Below are 21,536 nucleotides of genomic sequence, written 5' to 3' on the forward strand. Positions count from 1 at the left end.
TTCTTTAAAGTATCTTCTTTTGTCTTCAACAGAAAAAAAACAGTAATTCATATAAGTGTGGAACAAGATGAGGGTGAGTAAATGATGTGAACTGTCCCTTTAACATTCTCATAACCATGAAAACACATTTTTAATCACACATTTTTGAACATTTAATGAACATTAAGAAGTAACATTTTATAACATTCAGAACATGTGGTTAGCTGGGTAGAGTCACACCACTAATGAAAAGTGGTTTTGTAAAGTTGACTGCATTGTGAATTTAATCTGTCGTGAATGTGAGTGTTTGATAATCACTGATAAACCAGGTGGTTTATTACAAAAGAAATATGATACATGACACAGCAGGATATCAGATGCAGATAAAACAAAGAACATTACATACTTTTTATACATACTTTTTGCATTGGCCTTAGTTTTAATATACATAAATCTGTGCCATTTACATAAAGGAGTCAATTATAATCTACAAAGAATGTACTTATTCGTCTTCTAACTTGGAATATAGTCCAGTGGACTCTGCAGGACAGGAAGTGTCTTCAGAGGAAAATCGATTTCCAGCATTGAGTCACTGCACATGTCATTTATGGATGCTTTCACCTCCTCAGTTCTGTCACATGTTAAAGAATGAAGGCTTATGTGTGGTTTTAGTGGTGTAACAGGACATTCAGGTGTCACCATCACGCGATCTTGCTCAGGAACCCTGGGGAAGTGCCACAACTGTGTGTCCTCCTGCTGCCGGTGTGTCTTCATGTGGGCATTTCGACTTTTCACCTTCAAAAACACCCTATGAAATGAGACAATCGTGAATCAGACTGCAACCACTGTGATTCATAACTGTATTAAGATGTTTCTGTGTTTGACCCAGGATGTGGCTTACTTTCCGCACTCGTTGCAAGGAAAGACGACAGCTGAATCAGTATCTCCACTGGTGGTGCTGGAAGGAGAACTTCTCACAGAAGCCGAACCCAAAGGTAGGGTCAGCGTGGACGCTCTGTTTTCAGCCGGAGAGCTACAGAGCAGCCGGAGATTGGTCTGGGTCCACGTTTCTTCATTCATCTGCTGTGAGAAACATAGTCATTTTACCCAAAAACAAATGGTCTGTAGTTACTTCTTCCAAATCCATTTTTCCATAAGACCGCAGTTAATAATTTGCAAAATGGCCAAGGAAACACCATAAATCTTAACATCCATGCAACTCACGCACTATATGCCAAGTCTTCCAATGTCATATGATAGCTTGGTCTGAGTTACAGACTAAAATTGTCATTTTAATGAATTGAACCTGGACGATTATCTGTTGGAACTGGTGCTTTTAACATGTTATTGTTTTTAATGTTTTTGGAGATTAACTGAAGTCGTTATATGGAAAAGTACACTTTAGAACACCTTCCAAATGAGTACTTATGGAAATAATATTTTTTAAAAGGCTACATTTGATTGTTAACAGAATGTAATGTTCAGACACCTAACGGCATGTTTTTTGCAATAAATCAAAATTTAGTACAGTTTTAATCGATTTTAAATGCAGTAAGTTTAAGTGTTTTTTGACACACTTAAGTAGAACTTAAGTACATCTTTGTTTGTAATTTTTTTAACTAATTCGTTAGTCTTTAATATATGGTTACTGACAAGCGTTTATGGTAAATTAAAATATACTTTAATTTCAAGTTGCAATTAAAATGTATTAACTTAACACACTAAAGTTTAAGTTCAAGTTCAAGTGACAATAGATTATTAGAACATAATTTGGAATGTACTTTAAATTTAACATTTAATTTGACATTATTATAAAGTGCACTTCTTAAAGTGTACTTAAGTGTGTTAAGAAGCATAGTTATGAAAGTGCACTTCTTAAAGTGTACTTAAGTGTGTTAAGAAGCATAGTTATGAAAGTGCACTTCTTAAAGTGTACTTAAGTGTGTTAAGAAGCATAGTTATGAAAGTGCACTTCTTAAAGTGTACTTAAGTGTGTTAAGAAGCATAGTTATGAAAGTGTTTCTTAAAGTACACTTAAGTGGTCTTTTATTTAATTTATATCATCTGCAAGTACAGGTTGTTTTTGGTTAAAATCAATATATTTCGAAAATTTAAAGTACACTACAAGTGCACATCTAGTACCAGTATGCACACTTATTTTTCAGATCTGTGTGACAAAATCTTTAAAGTTTATTCTTTTGTGCTCCACAGAACAGCATACGGATTTGGAACAGCTTGAAGGTGAGTAAATTATAATAAATAATGATAGGATGTCATTTTGGATTATTATTGTCAAATCATCTTATGTAGGGAGATTTGTTTTTTAGTTGTTGTTTTGTTTAAGAGTTTGAATCCTAAACTATTGTACATAGTTAGCATAGTGTCTTCTCCATTATTAGAAACATGTCATATTGGCTTTTGTAATGTGTTTCTAATAATGAAGACATTATTAGGCTACTGTATACATATTTCTACATAATCACATTATCTAGATTAATACACAGTACACATTTGAGAGAATGCAGAGGCTGTATACAGCATATTTGAGAGAAAAGGTGTGAGCCTACTAGTAAATGACAGGAAGTGAAGAAAGCACCTAGAGGTTTCAGTATATACACCGGCTCACATACTCACAGAGTGAGAGTTTGACACTCCACAGACAAACACGGCACTGGAGTTTTCTGATATTTCAGGCTCCCTGGTTTTGCTGTTGGCTTCTTTATTTGATTCTGAAGTGGTGTTTATCAGCCAGTCTCCCTAATTCATGAAATATATAGGTTATGCATGAAAAAAATATTTGAAAATCACAATATAATGTAATAAGTGTGACCACGGAAAGTATGTGCACATCTAAATCACAACAAAAAATGCCTGAATGTAATTCAATTAGATAACTTATAAAAGCGAGTGTCATTTGCACTCTTTTTTTTAAATAATATTTTCTTTTCTAATGCAATGGAGTGTCTTATTTGTTCCAATACTGTCAGGAGAAAGTGGTGATATGAGATTCTGATGAGTATGACCAGTAAAACTGTGCTGTAACTCACCCGCTGGTCTTGAACAGGTGTAGACAGAGCCGTACTGACTCTCTTACCCAAGCGCAAACGCTTTTTCCATGTGTAATAGTATTCAACACACTGAGACACTGACTTTGTCTTGACCTAAATAATAAAATAACACATTCTCACAGTCACTACACCACAGGGTCACAAATTATTGCTAAAGTATCAATGGAGAACAAAATATTAAATTAATACAGGGTTTCTGCAGGTCTTGAAAAGTCTTAATTCGTCCTTGCTCAAATTAAGGCCTTTAAATATAAAACATAATTCAGAGCAGAACATCGTCACCCAAATGCAACGGCAAAAAATAAATATCTTCCTCAATATTGTTTTGTTTTCCTAAACAAATATCTAAACATCCTTAAATCTACAAACATTTACTTGAGATGCAATGTTAGAAATGTAAGTGAATTTATGCTTAAAAAATAACAAATATCTGTCAGTAGGGTATGAAAATGTTTCCCTTTTGAATTAAGCTGATGTTTCTGAGCCCATTGGCAGATTTTTGTTATTTTAATCATCAACTCACTCTATTTTGATGAGTATTTGACGTGTAAATGTATCTTGATTTAAGAATCTTTTGCACTGGAAAACAAGATAAAAATACTTTTTTTGCTCTGTGATCGGTAAAAGCTATTTCCATATTCCAGTGGATTAGCAGAACTATTCAAGATTTAAGGTATTTCTGGTTACACTTTATTTTAAGGTGTCCTTGTTACAGTGTAATTATACATTTAAGTACTGAGTAATATTAATTAACTACATGTACTTACTATATGGTTAAGGTTAGGATTAGGGTTACATGCATGTAATTATGCATAATTAATTGTTACTATAATAGTAAGTACATGTAACGTGTAACTAGGACACCTTAAAATAAAGTGGTACTGTATTTCTGTAAAATGAATTAAAAGTAATGGAGATCTATTTTGAAGTGTTTCTAATACGAGACATTTACATTTAGAGCATATATAGTATTGGTGCATTATGTTCCATTCAATTTATTCCTTAATTTTTTTTCATACCTTCATAAAACCTGCACAAACCTTTTAATATTAATTGACCACAAATACCATTTTCTGGACAAGATAGAAATCTTTGTGATGACTTAAGAGAGCTTTGTTCAGCTGGCGTTTTTCCTGTAGCGTCCATCTGTCTGATCCTAGTTGATGAGAAGAGGAGAAAAGCTCAAGCATTTAGGGCCAGATTTACTAAACGTGTCAAATTATAGCACGAGAGCGCAAACATATAAAAGCACTGGTAGGAGTGGAAACACAGATTAAAGAACACAGACAAGACACAGATCTTTTCTGTAATGACCAATGCAATCTATCAAGAACAGCTCAAATTAGTGTCTGGTTTAAGACATGCTTTTTTGGGGGGCGTGAAGCAATAGCGCAAATACCAGTAAATTGACTGGGGCAAACATTGTGTGATTCATTTAGATACTTTCCTCCCATGAATTTAGCATCTGAAATGGAAACTCCTACAAATGCATATACGATAAGATCAGCCACAAAAATGACTGTGTCCACATCTTTTTAGCACTAATCTTTCACTGCATGTCTTTAGAAAATAGTTGTTTAATGCCAAAAGAGGGTTTGTGCTGGTGCAAGCTGTTAGTAAATCTGGCACTTAATTTGTAGTCTTCTATATATAATTCAGTATTTCCTCAGGAAGGAATACCACAGTAAAAAGAGGGACAAAAATAGTAATTTATGAGGGTAAAAAAAAAATAAAGCACCTGCGTAATGATAGTCTGTTTTGGGGCTGGATGTGTTTCTCGGCGGCGTTGGCAGGAGAAGCTTTTCAAGGGTTTTCTGGAACATGATAGTTATTGTAAGGCTTTTTAGAGAACGAGTTTTAGTGCAACAAACCGATAACATGCAAAATACTAACCATAATATCTCCTCTGCACTCAAAAAGACAGTGCAGGACATATTCTGTGTTTGCTCCGCCGCCTGGTAGCACACTAGAGGAAGCCATTTTCTCAAGATTGTCCACTAAAAGGGGACAAAATCAACAGTAATCAGATATTGGTGCTTTCTTTTTCCTTAATGTGCACAAAAATAAATGAACCATTTAAAAATGAATATTTTAGACTCTAAAAACTTGCATATCATATTAATGGGGCAAATTTCTATTTTGTGTGGCATTGTTAGCCTGCACTGAAAACTGTTGTAGAAACAATTTAGACTCAGAAATTGAAAAGAAATTTACTCAGAAGAGAACCTGCGAATAACACGTCTGAATAAAACATAACATTTTGTAGTAGAAAGAATCAAATAGCATTTTCTTGCAAAACGTACTCGAATAATTTTTCGAAAATCATTTTTTTCTAGTGTAGTGAACGTAATTACTTGGCTGAAGAATGATTTTATAATGTTTTGCTTTGCATCATGCCTAAAAATGCCCGTTCTGCATTATAAAATCACAGCATGTCTCCTAGTTGCTGCATTTAACTCAATGTGATTTTTGTTGAAAGTGATTTTAGTTACCTTTCTGCTGGTTATCAGGGGTTTCCAGGTCTTGGGTAGTCGACCACAGAAGAACAGCATTATGGGTATCTTCCGCTGTGAGGGTTTGACTCTTAATGTCTGGGATCTTTGCTTGAAATTCCTCGCCAACATTTATCCGACTATAAAGAACATAAATACAGTTATTGATTATTCATTTATTGTATTTTCAAACATTATTGAATCAAGTAAGCAGTTGACCGTAAAATGATGTGCAGTAACACCTTGTTTTGCTGGTGTAGCTTAAAGGTGAAGAGTGTATGTTTCGAAACACTTTTGTGAAAATGAAACTTCAGATCATGTGGTTTTATTGAGAGGAAGTGTGATATTACTTTAGTGAATAAACTCACTTTTAAAAAATGAAATGTGAGGGAAAACGGAAAATGCATGCATTGGTAAAAGTATTGTGAGAAATTTTTCAATCAAATGCAAACTTTCTAGGGAGAACAAAAGCATCGAAATATAAATTTTTATTCCAGCTCATATATTTTTTTCAATATATTGCCAATAAACAACTACCTACACTATCAACACCATACCAACTTCATAGCGATGGCCTGGTAACAGACAACAACACCACAACCCGGTAACTTTTTTTCATGGCCACCACTGATGTTTAATTTGGTTTCGCTGGTAACATTGAATTTACACACAAATCCTTTAATAAAAACATTAAAATGCTTACGGTGTTACATTAACCACTTTCTCTCTTGCAGTCTCACCACAGTCATCCATACCACCTGTTATAGATAAACATGGATAATGCATATTATAATTAGAAAAATAGAGCTACTGTAACAATGCATCTAAAATAATTCAGTAAAAAGTTTAATCGCTATTGTCATAAAATGTTTACATCTCATACCAATAACTTTGACTGCATTAACTAACCAGACCCCGCTGCTCTTACCTCTTCCACTGATGGCGCTGAAGAGGCCTGATCCCGGGCGTACGGGGCTGAGCATGGGCAGAGGGGTGTAAGGCACATCGTCCCCCATGCTGCTCGCCGTCCTGAGCTGACTGCGGAAGAGCACGGCGCCTCTGGACTCCTGACCGGCGCTGGGCGGAAGAATCATCAATGGGACCAGACAGTGACGGTACCTCTTTTTCACCTGCTTTGGTGCACATTCTCCATCCGAGACAGATCTCTTTATCTAGAATGTGTTATGTGGGGGGTGAGGTTTGGTTAACATTAAAATCTGTCAGATTTACATTAATCAGTTAAAGGTATAGTTCACCCAAAAATGAAAGTTGGTAACCAAACAATTGCTGGTAGCCATTGACTTCAATAGTATGGGAAAAAATACATTGTCAAAAAAAGTAATTGGCTATGGAGGGTGAGTAAATGATGACACAATTTTCATTTTTGGGTGAACTATCCCTTTAAGAAACACAAACATAATTTGTTCTCATAACTTCTACATCATCGTTTTGAAGTGACCAAACTGAGTAAATTCAAAGTGGTTCCATGAGAGTAAAGGTTATTTCATTTGATATATATTTAGTCATATCACTGAATTACACGCTAGTGCTAGCAAGCAAATTGTTAACGAGCTATAGCACATTTTAGCATGCTAAATGCGAAGTCTGCTCCAATTCTTCACTGAAATGGTAACCCACTGTAATTGAAACGGTTCTAAATCCCAACATGATTTAATTTTAACTTTAAACACTATCAAGACCCTCCTGATGTCATTTTGTTCAAAAATACTAAAAATAATAGTTCATTTCAACATTCTATAGTAACACTTTATTTTAAGGTGTCCTTGTTACACGTTACATGGACCTACTGTTATAATAACAATAATATATGCATAAATATAAGCAAGCAACCCTAAGCCAAACCCTAATCCTAACCTGAACCATATAGTAAGTACATGTAGTTAATTCATATTACTCAGTACTTAAATGTATAATTACATTGTAACAAGGACACCTTAAAATAAAGTGTAACCCATTCTACTCTCTCCATTAAATGCTATGCAAAACATACAGTTTCAGTTCAGCCAACATCAAAAACAATTATCAAATGTTTGATTGGTTCACATTCGCCCGACTTAATTCAATCTGGTATTGCACATTTTAGAGGTTTACATTAACTGAAAGCAAAGAAATCAAGTTTAGAAGAGAAATGTAATTTTGCTGTGTAGATCACAAATAGTATGATGGAATTGGACAGTGTTTGTGTTCCCATTTTTCAGTATTTGACTACCCGAATCGGAGGCAGTAGTCAAATACCTAGTAATTTCATTTGTAAAGCACTTTTTTTCTTTCTTTTAATATGCATTTCCTATTAAAACAGAGTTGGGTGGGATATATTAAAGGGCTCATTGCATTACATTTCTCAATGAAATCAATTTACAGCTCTTGTTTTTTTTTTTTTATGGAATATTGCTGTATTTATTGTAAATTATTTATCCATACATATTGCAGCATTCATGTCCCTTGTGATTTTTATTAAAAAACTCAGCATAAGAATGAAGTTTTACATTTAAAAAACATTTTGAGCATCGGCAGTCTATAAATTCTTAGAATGTTGAAGTGATGTTTCAGATCTCGTATCTTTTATTTTTCAAAACAGCTTTTAAAAATAACTATGAATGCCAGAAACCCACACAGGAAGGGTGGTTTCGTACCAACGGGAGGGGTGACTGTGCACCAGACTTAATTAAACTGCTTTGTTCCTCATCTTTCTGCTGGCACAGAAGGCTGAGCGTGAGCTTGGTTGGGATCTGGTAGTCCTTGACAGGTATTGACACAGGTAAGATGATGGGGTTGCTTTGAGCAGCCTCAGACAGATGAATGTGCCCGTCTCTCTGTTAAAACAAAGAAAGAAACACCAAGCAATGGGGCAAATCAGCATGCAAGTTTTCACAAGCCACTGAAGATCAAAATGACCTGAAGATCAAAATCTGGTTCATACCATTTTGAGGGATGTGGGGTGTGTCCGCAGACCTCCATGTGAGCGCATGTGACCGTTCAGAGCCGGGAGACTTTTGAACTCCCTGTGACAAACAGTGCATCTCATCTTTGCATGAGATCCGTCCTCTCTCGACAACCCAGGTTCTGCTCTACAGAAATCCAAATCCACATACTATATTATATATCAATAATATGAGTGGAGCATTGAGTTTTTCGTTTTTTGCCACAGTTGCATTTGCTTGCATATTGGAGGACTAGAGATATTATGTAAAAAAAAAAAAAAAAAATGGTGTGGAAACAGTTTTCACTCAGACACTGCTAGTAAATTTGACCAAAAAAGGCATCAAGTAACACAAGTGAAATTTTGAAGCAGAACATTTTTTTATTTTCTTAAACATACTCCAATACTCCAATGCTGCACATGACCAAATAGCAATTATGGTTGTCACTTCAACAAGTTGTTATAAATCCAATAAAAATTGAATAAGACCTCAGCTTTCATAATTCTCAATATCACCAATGACGAATTATTAATCATCAATGAATTACACAATTATTGTAACACTTAAAGCCTTTATATATAATGCATTATAAAAGTAGTTTAATGCATTAATTATGCCTTGTAATGCACATTATAATGCACTACGATCGCATGAATAATTGTAACCATAGTTCCACATTATAACACTTATCAATTCAATTGTTACACTATGCATTTTAAATTCGGTAATAATTATTTACGACAAGATATGTGTAATGTATTCCAATGCACATTAATAACACTTTATAATGCATTATACATAAAGGCTTTAAGTAAAGTGTAAGTATACCCAACCTTTACATTACTTTATATATTATATACAACTTTTTGTCACAAAATGCAACTATATTAATATCCAGTTCTTTATATAAAGTAGAGTATTTATATGTCACATAGGGCTATACATTGTATATAGCAAAATCGTTGTGTAATCGCTGCAAAATGTAAACTATATTATCACCCAGCTCTAACCTGCTAAATGTGATGATAAGGCATTAACGTCCTGATATGATCAACATTAACATCACGATTTTCTGTAAAGCTGCTTTGAAATGTGTATTTAGAAGACGCTCTATACAAATAAGCTTGATTTGACTAAATGGATAGAAGTAGGGTTGGAGTCAAACCTGAAATGAGGTGAAATGGCCTCATCTTGAATATCTGGTGAAAGTGCCTGCAAGGTATTCATGAGAAACCTTTAACTTAAATGCAAATGAGTCTATAATGAAGTAATAAAATAAAAAATACAGTACCTGTGACCACTGAGGAGCATGTGCGGCGAGATTATGAAAAATATCTCCCCTCATAGTCATCTGTGGAAGAGTTTTACAGACCCCTGGGCTCTTGTTTTGGTAGAGCGGACTGCAGAGGTCTTCACTTCGGTGAGGGAAGTTGAAACCAGATTGATCTTCTTTGGGACTCGTGAACAAGGGTGTGTTGGGTGCCGAGTGACGAGCATCATTAAACATGTTGTTTTGCTTTGCAGGGATCGATTGCACGTGATCTTGCGCGAGGTAAGGATTGCCGGGTTGGGAAAGCAAACGAAGATGTTGTTGGTCTTGGTAATGGAAGATCTGCTGCTCTGGGACTTTGAAGTCTTGACGGTGTTCATAGGTTGGTGATTGAGCAGGTTCATGAGAGTCCAGATGCGTTTTGTGTGCATAAATACCTCTTTGTTGTTGATTCAAGGCCATCGGATATGGCATTGGGTGGCTTTGATAGCCATGCCAAGAGCTCTGTGGTTTTTGGAGACTCCTGTTTACCTGCTCCATGTTGTTTAATTTTTGTTTGTGTTGCTGGTATCCATAGTGAAACTGTTGATGGTTTTGGTAAAGGCCGTGCATTGAGTTTTGGCTTTCTGATGGATGGAAGCCAGTCTGATCGCATTGACCTTGAATGACCATTGGGTTAAAAACTGGAGACTCCAAAGTTTGCCTGTCTGATCCTTCTGGGAGACTTTGAGGCATGTGCAAAACCCCTGAAATGTGATTTTCTGGGTGCTTATCATTTGTCTCATTGCTATCGCCAAAGAGAAGTTCAATGTTTTTTGTAGGGAAGGCCTTTGAGAACGAGTCCAGCCTTTGAGGATGAGAAACACCGTTGTCTTTGCAGGTCATCGATGAGTTGCTCTGACACGTGATGTTAAACGGATATATTCGAGACGTCTCGGGTAGTTCTTCGTGAAGAGGAGATCCCCATGATGATGTCCTTCCAAACTGATTATATTCCCAAGTCCCGCCACTGTTTGGCATCTCAAGCATTGGAGAAAGTTCATGTCCTGGAGTGCCAGGAGATGTTAGCTGCTCGTGATTGAGTTGAGGAGACATTGGCGATGATTGGATCGAGTTTATGTTTGGTACACCATAGTGAGGTGCACCCAGTGTACTTGGGCTGTGCTGGAACAAATAGGTCCCGTTGGTGTGGTTTGTGAACTGATTCGTCTCATACAGGTTTTCTGTCATCTTCAGAACTATTAAAATGCCACTTCTGTATTGTTAAACTAATGGCTTGAGGGCACGTGATTACATACTGGTTTGAAAGTCACTATAAAAGAGTTTAATGCTTTTTCCGTCATTCGTTGTTTAGTCTCTCAAATTGTTCGGCTGATTTCAAGAATAGGTTTTTCCTGTAAAATGAGAGAGCAAGTTGTTATACTTTGTTGAAAATTTACAAAGACAATCATTTTTGTCTTTTAGGAATAACCTGCACCATTTAAATGTGCACAATAAGACTAGAAACCTGTGTTAAGATGTATGCTGCCATTCAAAAGTTTGAGGTTGGTAAGATATTAATAGGTTTATCCAGCAAGGGTACCCAAAATTAAATTGATCAAAGGTGACAGCCAATACATTTATAATGTTAAAAAAGATTTATATTTCAAAGAAATGCTTCTTTTGATCTTTCTATTCGTTCTAAAAAAATATTATCGTAAAAAAGCATGACTATTTTAATCATTGATCATACAAATAACTGTTTTTAAAACTGATAATAATCAGAAATGTTTCTGAGCAGCAAATCAGCATATTAGAATGATGTCTGAAGGATCATGTGACACAGAAAACTGAAGTAATGCTGCTGAAAATTCAGCTTTGCATCACAGGAATAAATTACATTTTACAGTATATTACAATAGAAAACAGTTATTTTGAATTTCAATAGTATTTCACAAGGTGACAAAATAGATAACATCAGAAATACAATAACAAATGTGGATTCTACTGCATCTAGTATTTCAGCTTCATTCATCGCACCCAAAGAAAAACTGCAGTGCTTTACAACTATAGGACAGGAAGAGCTAAATAAACTTATCAGTGCATCTAAACCAACAACGTGTTTATTAGATCCTGTACCCACTAAACTACTGAAAGAGTTGTTACCTGTAGCAGAAGAGAACAGCTTCTCAATATTATTAACTCATCGTTATCTTTAGGTCACGTTCCAAAACCATTCAAGCTGGTGGTTATTACGCCTCTTATTAAGAAACCACAACTAGATTCTAATGAACTGGCAAATTACAGACCCATTTCAAATCTTCCGTTTATGTCTAAAATTTTAGAAAAAGTTGTCTGCTCAATTGTGCTCCTTGCAAAAAATGATCTCTATGAAGAATTTCAGTCAGGTTTCAGGCCTCACCATAGTACAGAAACTGCACTTGTTAAAATTACAAATGACTTACTTCTTGCTTCAGATCAAGCTTGCATCTCATTGCTAGTATTACTTGATCTTAGTGCTGCGTTCGACACTATAGACCATGACATACTCATAGACCGATTACAAAACTATACTGGTATTCAAGGGCAGGCTTTAAGATGGTTTAGATCCTACCTGTCCGATCGCTACCACTTTGTTCATTTAAATGGAGAGTCATCACAATTATCACCAGTAAAGTATGGAGTACCACAAGGATCTGTCCTAGGTCCTCTGCTATTTTCAATATACATGCTGCCTCTTGGTAATATTATTAGAAAATACGGGATTAGTTTTCATTGTTATGCTGATGATACTCAACTATATATCTCAACAAGACCAGATGAAACTTCTAAACTATCTAAGCTAATAGATTGTGTAAAAAATGTAAAAGATTGGATGACCAATAATTTCCTCCTATTAAATTCAGATAAGACAGAGATATTACTTATTGGACCAGAAAACAGTACACAGAATCTCTTGGATTACAATTTGCAACTAGACGGATGCACTGTTACGTCCTCTAAAGTCAAAAATCTGGGTGTTATATTAGACAGCAACTTGTCCTTTGAAAATCATATTTCCCATGTTACAGCATTCTTCATCTTAGAAACATTGCCAAGCTTCGAAACATGCTACCTGTTTCTGATTCAGAAAAGCTAGTTCATGCATTCATGACCTCTAGACTGGACTATTGTAATGCACTGCTAGCTGGTTGTCCTGCATCTTCAATAAACAAGCTACAGATAGTCCAAAATGCAGTGGCTAGAGTTCTTACCAGGTCAAGAAAATATGATCATATTACTCCAATTTTACAGTCTCTGCACTGGCTACCTATTCAGTTCCGTATCATTTACAAAATATTATTACTTGCCTATAAGGCCCTAAATGGTTTAGCTCCTGCGTACCTAACTCGTCTTCTACCACACTACAATCCAACCCGCTCCCTAAGGTCGCAAAACTCTGGACTTTTGGTAGTACCTAGGATAGCAAAGTCCACTAAAGGAGGTAGAGCTTTTTCACATTTGGCTCCCAAACTCTGGAATAGCCTTCCTGATAACATTCGGGGTTCAGATACACTCTCTCTGTTTAAATCTAGATTAAAGACACATTTCTTTAGCCAAGCATTCACATAATGCATCTTATAATCTTGTACTGCAGTTATATCTGATCAAATGTACATTATTATTCTTTAGCTTGGGTTGAACAAATCATTTTTGCTTAGATGGAACAGCAGCTACGCTAATTATGTCTCTACTTGTTTCTCTGTTTCTGCCACGGGATTAACATCCCGTGGTAACTAGGAATGACAGAAGCTTCAGTCTGGATCCAACCCTTAAATGATCTGAGATGACCGAACACCTGAGGAAAGATAATGCCAACCCCTCAGAGGATGCCAACGCTCAGACAACATACAGAATTACCAAATTTTGCCACAAGTTAAACATATCAAGGTTCTGCAATATAAAAATATATTGTGGAAAATGAAATTTCTGTAGAGCTGCTTTGCAACGATTTGTATAGAAAAAAGCGTTATACAAAAAAAAAAATAATAATAAATATCTTTTATACTGTACTTTTGATCAAATAAATCCTTGGTGAGCACAAAAGACTTCTTTCAAAATCATTGTAAAAATCTTACCAACCCCAAACTTTTAAGCAGAAATGTATATTTTATGTTCACTTTAAAATAAATTGTGCAGTTAATTGCAATTAAAAAAAATTTAAACACTTGTCAAAGTCTAGATCGTGTCTAAGATGAATTTGTTCATTTTTCATACAGAAATTAATCTGTCTTTAGCAAACTAATAATATCTTATTTTTCCGCCCACAGCAGATACAGTAAATTCACACCATGACTCAGTCTGAGGCTTCCTCTCACATCTAGAATATGAAGTTCAGACACCATCTTATCACTTCCTGTCACATGGTCTGCCTAGAACATAGGATGGCAGTTTGATCAGTATCTAAGCTCTTTGAAAGATGCTGCTGTCCTAAAAATCATTTTCATGTAGATATATCGCCGGGTGAATTTAATATATCTCAAAGCAAAACTCTGGTGTTTAAATGCCTTAAAAATGTACGTGCAAAAACATTTTCCACCGCTATAAAGTATTACCCATCTGAGGTTTGTTTTCCAAAACAGTATGCAAAAATGCATATGAAAACACATGCATGTACTTTTACCCATGTGTGCTTTAGAAAGGCCAAGTGTTGTTCGCGAGTGTGTTGTTTGAAAAAAGTCTGCAGACAGATCATTGGTTCACCTCTCTGAATCAGATTAACTCAGCATCTCAGTGTCAAAGGCTCAAGTGCGCTTTGTGGTTTTGAAAGTTTCCATCTTCACTTTAGTCTGTTTAGTGAGTGTGTGAAGCCGTCAGACTCTGACCAGTGAGTGGAACAAGGCGACTGTTAGACCTTTAGAAATAAACTTAAAAGCAATGCGCGTATGTAGCGACAAACAAAGATCTGTTCCATCTCGAAAAATGACACTACTGAGGCACAACATCAACTCAACCCTCATCTGTTTTTATTTTTTTCTAAATGATTCGCTAATCAGCCTTTATTAGTTAGTGCCAATTACATTTACATTTGCATTTATTCATTTAGCAGAGGCTTTTGTCCAAAGCGACTTAAAAACTAGGATAATCACTTGCAAATGAAAGTTATTTATTTTTAAATTTAATTTAATATTTGTATTTATTTTATTTTTAGTTTTTCCATTTTATTTATTTATGCTTTTTGCTCCCTTTTTTTCTTGGTGTAACACATTCAACCTCATTGCATGATAGTGTCCATTATGAAGTTCTTTTGGATTCAGTAGTGGAGGCTGGAGCAGCATCTCATGTTTACTGTGGCACAGTTAAAGTAGTTAGTCTTTGGTTTTGAGTCCAGTTGGAATTTGTTCTCTGTCAAATTGTTGTTTTGGAATGTTGGAATTTATCGTGATGAAGAAAATTCTACAGCAGTATCAAATTATTGTTACAGTTCAAAAGGGACATTTGTTATTGCCTTTTTCTACGCATAAAATTATGGGTGACTTTTCACATTTATCCTGAAATCTGCATTATTATTAATAGAATCAAATACTTATGAATTGAACAACGTTTTTAATTAGCCATTTTCATATAAGAAATCTTTGCATGAAATTTAAATTGCGTCAATTCCTGTGCGCGCCCAGGCACAAATGAGATGACAAAAATAATATCTCTTTATGACATGTATGACTGGTATTTGTTCATTTCAGCATTAGTTGAGCAATATGTTGAGTTACGTCTCAACGGTTTCATTTACGAGCTATCTGAACTTTATCCACTCTTGAGGTAAACCCAGCTTACCTAGTGTTCATAACAGTATAGTCGGCTATTAAAAACTCATGTGATGTGTTTTCAGTTACAACCATTTTTAGAAACTGCAGCTTGCATATATGGCTCAACAGAGACTCATTACCATGTCAGTCTGTGCAATGGTTGAGTTCTTTAAACCATATCTGTACGTATAACGCAATCAAAGCTTGCAACATCAATCCGCAACCCCACTGAGGTCAATGCATGCAACACCATATAGACTGACAGTATGACGTTTTATTCAATTTGCTGTCTGTATATAAATTAGTCTTGACATCTTTAGAAGATGCACATGCTGCATGCATTTTTGTGATTGAGAGTGTGATAATGACAAATAGTAATGCTTACCTCATTAATTTCTTTATGTCCGTAATGCACTTTTTTTTTTAAAAGGTCGCCCTCTCAAACTGACCCATCAAGATGCACAGAATACATGTAAGACGCTCTGGATATCATAACAAACATAGACGAGTCAAACTGCACCGCAGATAAAAAGCAATAACTCAAAGGCACATCAGAAGTAGGAAGTAAATTCAGTTCATACTGCTGACTAAGGAATTATGCCTGTGTCCTCTTATAGCTACAGCAAGTGTCTGAAGGCCTGAGAGGGTTCAAGGAAGTTCAGGAAATGTCATTTTTCTCTTTAAGCCGAGAGACTTCCGGAGTTTAACCACAAGCTATTTTCTTAACCTGATATTTTTTTGTCTCATACATTTGTTAGCTGTAAACTGAAGGAGGATATAAAGAGTTTTTCAGTGTAAAATTTTGCATAGAAATCTACATTAGTACAGTCAGATGGAATGACAGTCCATAACGACAGTGTTGTTGTACGTGGTATACTGCAATGTACGTCTTTCAATCCAATCAAATGTAAATATACATTATGGTTGCCTTATTCTTGTTTTAGCACGTATTGTCAGCTTGGCCACAATTCTTCATTCACACATGTTGAGAAAGGTCACCGTTTCTGTGAATGTGTGCTGTGGTGAACGCATACTGGCAGAGATTTGCTGCCATCAACAGTTTCATATAGTGAATAATAGCATGACATGAAGTCATAGTCTCTTTTAAAGGAATAGCTCACCCAAAAATGAAGATTTGCTGAAATGAACTCACCCTCAGGCTATCCAAGATGTAGATGAGTTTCTTCATGGCAACAGATTTAGAGAAATTTAGCATTCCATTACTTGATCACCAATGGATCCTCTGCAGTGAATGGGTGCCGTCAGAATGAGAGTCCAAACCAGGGACGGATTATGACTCACCAGTGCCCTGGGCACGGACTGATTAAAGCCCCCCCCCCCCCCCCCCCCCTCAGTTGAAATTGCACTAATTTTTTCTTAAATTCAAATAGTAATGGATTTTATCTACACTAAGTGTAAATAGACACTCCATTTACATTATCAAAGAACATTATCATTGACAGAATTAAAGCATACTCAAAAACTCCCATTAATCACTGAAGTTGCTTACATTGTGAAATTAATATCTTGCTTACATCGTAGACACTTCTGCACTTTGTTGTTTCTGATGAGAGAAATCGGCAGAGAGCAGAATTAATTCAGGGAGCGCGCACTGAACAAAACAGCTGTTTCAGCGATGACTCATCTGGACGCCTCTTATTGGCTATTATACTCATAAACTCAACAGAATCATGTATGATTGGTTATAATGCATAATGCTGTAGAAAAACGCGGCTGTCTCTGGCTCCGTGCCAGTCAGCGAAGATGAGCGAACAATTTAGCAGCTGATGATGTGCCACACTGAATGATCGCGGTCAGGGAGTAGCAGTATTTCGGCTGGGCCCCCCTCTGGTCCAGTGCCCTGGGCACGTGCCCGGTAGGCCGGTGCGTTAATCCGTCCCTGGTCCAAACAGCTGATTAAAAACATCACAATAATCCACAAGTATTCCACACCACTCCAGTCCATCAAATAACATCTTGTGAAGTGAAAAGCTGCATGGTTGTAAGAAAGAAATCCATCAAGACGTTTTTAATTTTAACCCTTGCTTCCATCTAAAATGTGAGCCCTCTATCCATAATATTTCTTTCTCCAGTGAAATAGTCATCTTGTCTGAATCAGGAGAGCCCTGTTCTAAACAAATATGTGGGTGAATTTTGATGCGAGTGGACAACAGGGATGAACTGGAAGAAGTGTTATAATGCATTTTGGCTAGAAGCGATGGTTTATACAGTAGTTAAAACATCTTGATGGATTTGTTTCTTACAAGCGCACACCTTTTCACTTCACAATATTAACTGATGGACTGGAGTGGTGTGGATTATTGTGATGTTTGGACTCTCATTCTGACGGCACCCATTCACGGCAGGATCCATTGGTGAGCAAGTGATGGAATGCTACATATTTCCAAATTGGATGAAGCAGCAAACTCTTGAATGGCAGTAAATTGTCAGCAAATTTTCATTGTTGGATAAACTATTCTTTTAATTTAATTGAAATAATTCTGTGTGCTTTAAATGTGAATAAATCATGTATGTATAACTGAATATAAAGTTTATATTAGTTTTTTCTTATGTTTGTGCTTCCTTGAAGACTGGTGGATGTCCAGAGAACAGTAGACTTGCCGTCTTGCTAATCTCCATATCAAACCACTAGGTTAAAAATATACAATGCATAAGTATAAAATCTTTAGATAAATACCCACCACATCCGTCTGTAACTGATCGCAAAAATGATGTCACAGGAATCTTGCACGCACGGTCTTATTTATATATGGTCGAGAAACATTTGTGTTGTAAATAAAATTGGAATTAATTAAACAGGCCCTGACTGTGTTAGCATGCATGAGAGTTTTCCAATATTAATCAGAATTAGGTCATAATATGATTTTATAAGCAACCTGTTTGCAGTAATGTGCAAATTATGTGCATGCAAACAAGGTCTCTCTTCAATTCACAATTAGCTACAAGTGTCATTAGTTCTCAGCTATTTTCTGTCTCGTCATGTCCTCCAAGGTTTTCAATTAGATTTGAATTAATAATCTATTTATCGTGCAGCACCAAACTTTTTAAACTTCTTATAAGATTCCACAACTAGGCCTCATTAATTAAAACATTTGTCTTCAACACTTTTTTACTTGCAGTGGGGTTTTCAGCATCAACATTTTATCTGATCATAAAGTGGCACCTGTTAACTGAAAACTTCTGTTTCCATCTGCAGTTAAATACACAAACTACTGCAGTTTAGTGCAAATTAGAAGTTTAAATATAGGAAATAGTCAAGTAATAATATAAAATTACAGGAAGGAATAGAATTTGCAGAATTATTTCAGAACATAAAATTATATTTTAATGAGCCTAAAGGAGACTTAAATCAATATACTAATCTGCTTCAGTTTTTGAGCATCATTAAATATAGTGTTTGAGGTTTACTGCTGTAGAAATGAAAAGTACTTACCATTTTAGAAAGTGAAAGGAGACATGATGTAGCTCTGAATAAAGATCATGCTTCATCTTTCAGGTGAAGGATCCAATGATCACATGACACACACACACACACACTGCCATCAGCTCTAAAAACTTTTGTTTCCAAATAGCAGCTCAGTTTCAAAGAGCTAAAATCCACATATAAAGCTGTAATTCGGTGAAGAGATCTGCAGTGAACGTCAGCAGTGCCCTCTGCTGTAAAACACACTTCCGTATCAACATCCTCTAAACACAGTTTCACTATGACACATTGACACTTTTTCTAATTAAAACCACCAAACTTTAACATAAGAGTTTATTTGTTTGTTTTTGCTTCATGAAAAATAAGTGTTGTTGTTATTTCCCTTTTCTGCAAAATAATAATAATAACAGAGGAAATCCATATAATAAAATATATTATTATTATGCTCATTATATTCATTACCTCCGTTTGCATATTTCATTTAGTTCTCATACAAAACAATAAACTATTATATTATATTATATTATATTATAAAATATAAGGTGACAGAATTTTAAAACATATTTCTCTCTAATATGTAACTCAATCATTCATGAAAATTTAGGATTTCAGTCAAATAATTTTTTTTCTAAACAGGAGAGATGATATGACATGTTTAGTGGGGTCAAGTCAAGTCACCTTTATTTATATAGTGCTTTTAACAATGTAAATTGTGTCAAAGCAACTGCACAATATCCAAAAAAAAAGGAAATAGTGTGTCAATAGTGTAAAATGCAAAAAGAAAAAAAATTGCAATCAGGTCGACGATATCGCTGGAAATGAATTGTCCCCAACTAAGCAAGCCAGAGGCGACAGCGGCAAGGAACCAAAACTCCATCAGAGACAGAATGGAGAAAAAAACCTTGGGAGAAACCAGGCTCAGTCGGGGGCCAGTTCTCCTCTGGCCAAACAAACCAGCAGTTCAGTTCCAAACTGCAGCAAAGTCAGATTGTAAAGTCTCAACTGGTTCCAGTGGTCTTTTGGTAATTCTGTATGTTGTCTGAGCGTTGGCATCCTCCGAAATCCTCTGAGGGGTTGGCATTATCTTTTCTCAGGTGTTCGGTCATCTCAGATCATTTAAGGGTTGGATCCAGACTGAAGCTTCTGTCATTCCTGGCAGAAACAGAGACAAATAGAGACATAATTAGCGTAGCTGCTGTTCCATCTAAGCAAAAAATGATTTGTTCAACCCAAGCTAAAGAATAAAATAATGTACATTTGATCAGATATACTACAGTACAAGATTATAAGGTGCATTATGTGAATGCTTGGCTAAAGAGATGTGTCTTTAATCGAGATTTAAACGTAGAGAGTGTATCTGAACCCCGAATGTTATCAGGAAGGCTATTCCAAAGTTTAGGAGCCAAATGTGAAAAAGCACTACCTCCTTTAGTGGACTTTGCTATCCTAGGTACTACCAAAAGTCCAGAGTTTTGCGACCTTAGGGAGCGGGTTGGATTATAGCGTGGTAGAAGACAAGTTAGGTACGCAGGAGCTAAACCATTTAGGGCCTTATAGGCAAGTAATAATAATTTGTAAATGATACGGAACTGAATAGGTAGCCAGTGCAGAGACTGTAAAATTGGGGTAATATGATCATATTTTCTTGACCTCTAAGAACTCTAGCTGCTGCATTTTGGACTATCTGTAGCTTGTTTATTGAAGATGCAGGACAACCAGCTAGCAGTGCATTACAATAGTCCAGTCTAGAGGTCATGAATGCATGGACTAGCTTTTCTGCATCAGAAACAGGTAGCATGTTTCGAAGCTTGGCAATGTTTCTAAGATGAAAGAAAGCTGTTTTTGTAACATGGGAAATATGATTTTCAAAGGACAAGTTGCTGTCTAATATAACACCCAGTTTCATCTGGTCTTGTTGAGATATATAGTTGAGTATCATCAGCATAACAATGAAAACTAATCCCGTATTTTCTAATAATATTACCAAGAGGCAGCATGTATATTGAAAATAGCAGAGGACCTAGGACTGATCCTTGTGGTACTCCATACTTTACTTGTGATAATTGTGATGACTCTCCATTTAAATGAACAAAGTGGTAGCGATCGGACAGGTATGATTTAAACCACCTTAAAGCCTACCCTTGAATACCAATATGGTTTTGTAGTCGATCTAGTCGGTCAAATTATGAAAATCAATCTTTGAGGACATTCTGTAGGAAAAAATATAGTAAAATGTTGAAAACAAACTTTTGAGGACACTCCTGAGAAAAAATACCCTCACACATATAGCACAGTGTTGAAAACCAACTTTTGAGGACATTCATGAGGAAAAAATATTCTCGCAAATATAGTAAAATGTTGAAAACCAACTTCTGAGGACATTCATGAGAAAAAGATACCCTCACACATATAGCACAGTGTTGAAGACCAACTTCTGAGGGACATTCATGACAACATACCCTCACAATTACAGTAAAATGTTGAAAACCAACTTTTGAGATTATTGTGAGGAAAAATATCTTCACAAATATTTTAAAATGTTGAAAACCAACTTTTGAGGACATTCATGAGGAAA

At 35.8% G+C, this 21,536-nt stretch overlaps 1 protein-coding gene across 3 annotated transcripts; it reads right to left on the reverse strand.

Annotated features, from left to right (window-relative positions):
• Positions 1-101: 101 nt before the first annotated feature.
• On the reverse strand, positions 102-19,211 carry LOC306849932 (transcriptional-regulating factor 1-like). Of its 3 annotated transcripts, none has more exons than XM_079385316.1 (15): positions 18,971-19,211; positions 9,773-11,145; positions 9,647-9,693; positions 8,481-8,628; positions 8,194-8,373; positions 6,468-6,711; positions 6,243-6,297; positions 5,540-5,679; positions 4,941-5,044; positions 4,786-4,861; positions 4,115-4,203; positions 3,027-3,140; positions 2,614-2,736; positions 881-1,062; positions 102-787 (listed from the first exon to the last, which is right to left on the reverse strand). In XM_079385316.1, the coding sequence occupies exons 2-15, from the start codon at positions 10,979-10,981 to the stop codon at positions 493-495; spliced, it is 3,006 nt and encodes a 1,001-aa protein (XP_079241442.1). In that variant the 5' UTR covers positions 10,982-11,145; positions 18,971-19,211; the 3' UTR covers positions 102-492. The 3 variants fall into 3 exon arrangements, with proteins under 3 accessions (XP_079241442.1, XP_079241443.1, XP_079241444.1); XM_079385317.1 differs by lacking the exon at positions 18,971-19,211 and adding an exon at positions 15,902-16,150; XM_079385318.1 differs by having other exon boundaries at positions 108-787; positions 881-1,059.
• Positions 19,212-21,536: the final 2,325 nt, after the last annotated feature.

The sequence above is a fragment of the Barbus barbus genome, assembly GCF_936440315.1.
Source record: "Barbus barbus genome assembly, chromosome: 30".
NCBI classification, from domain to species: domain Eukaryota; kingdom Metazoa; phylum Chordata; class Actinopteri; order Cypriniformes; family Cyprinidae; genus Barbus; species Barbus barbus.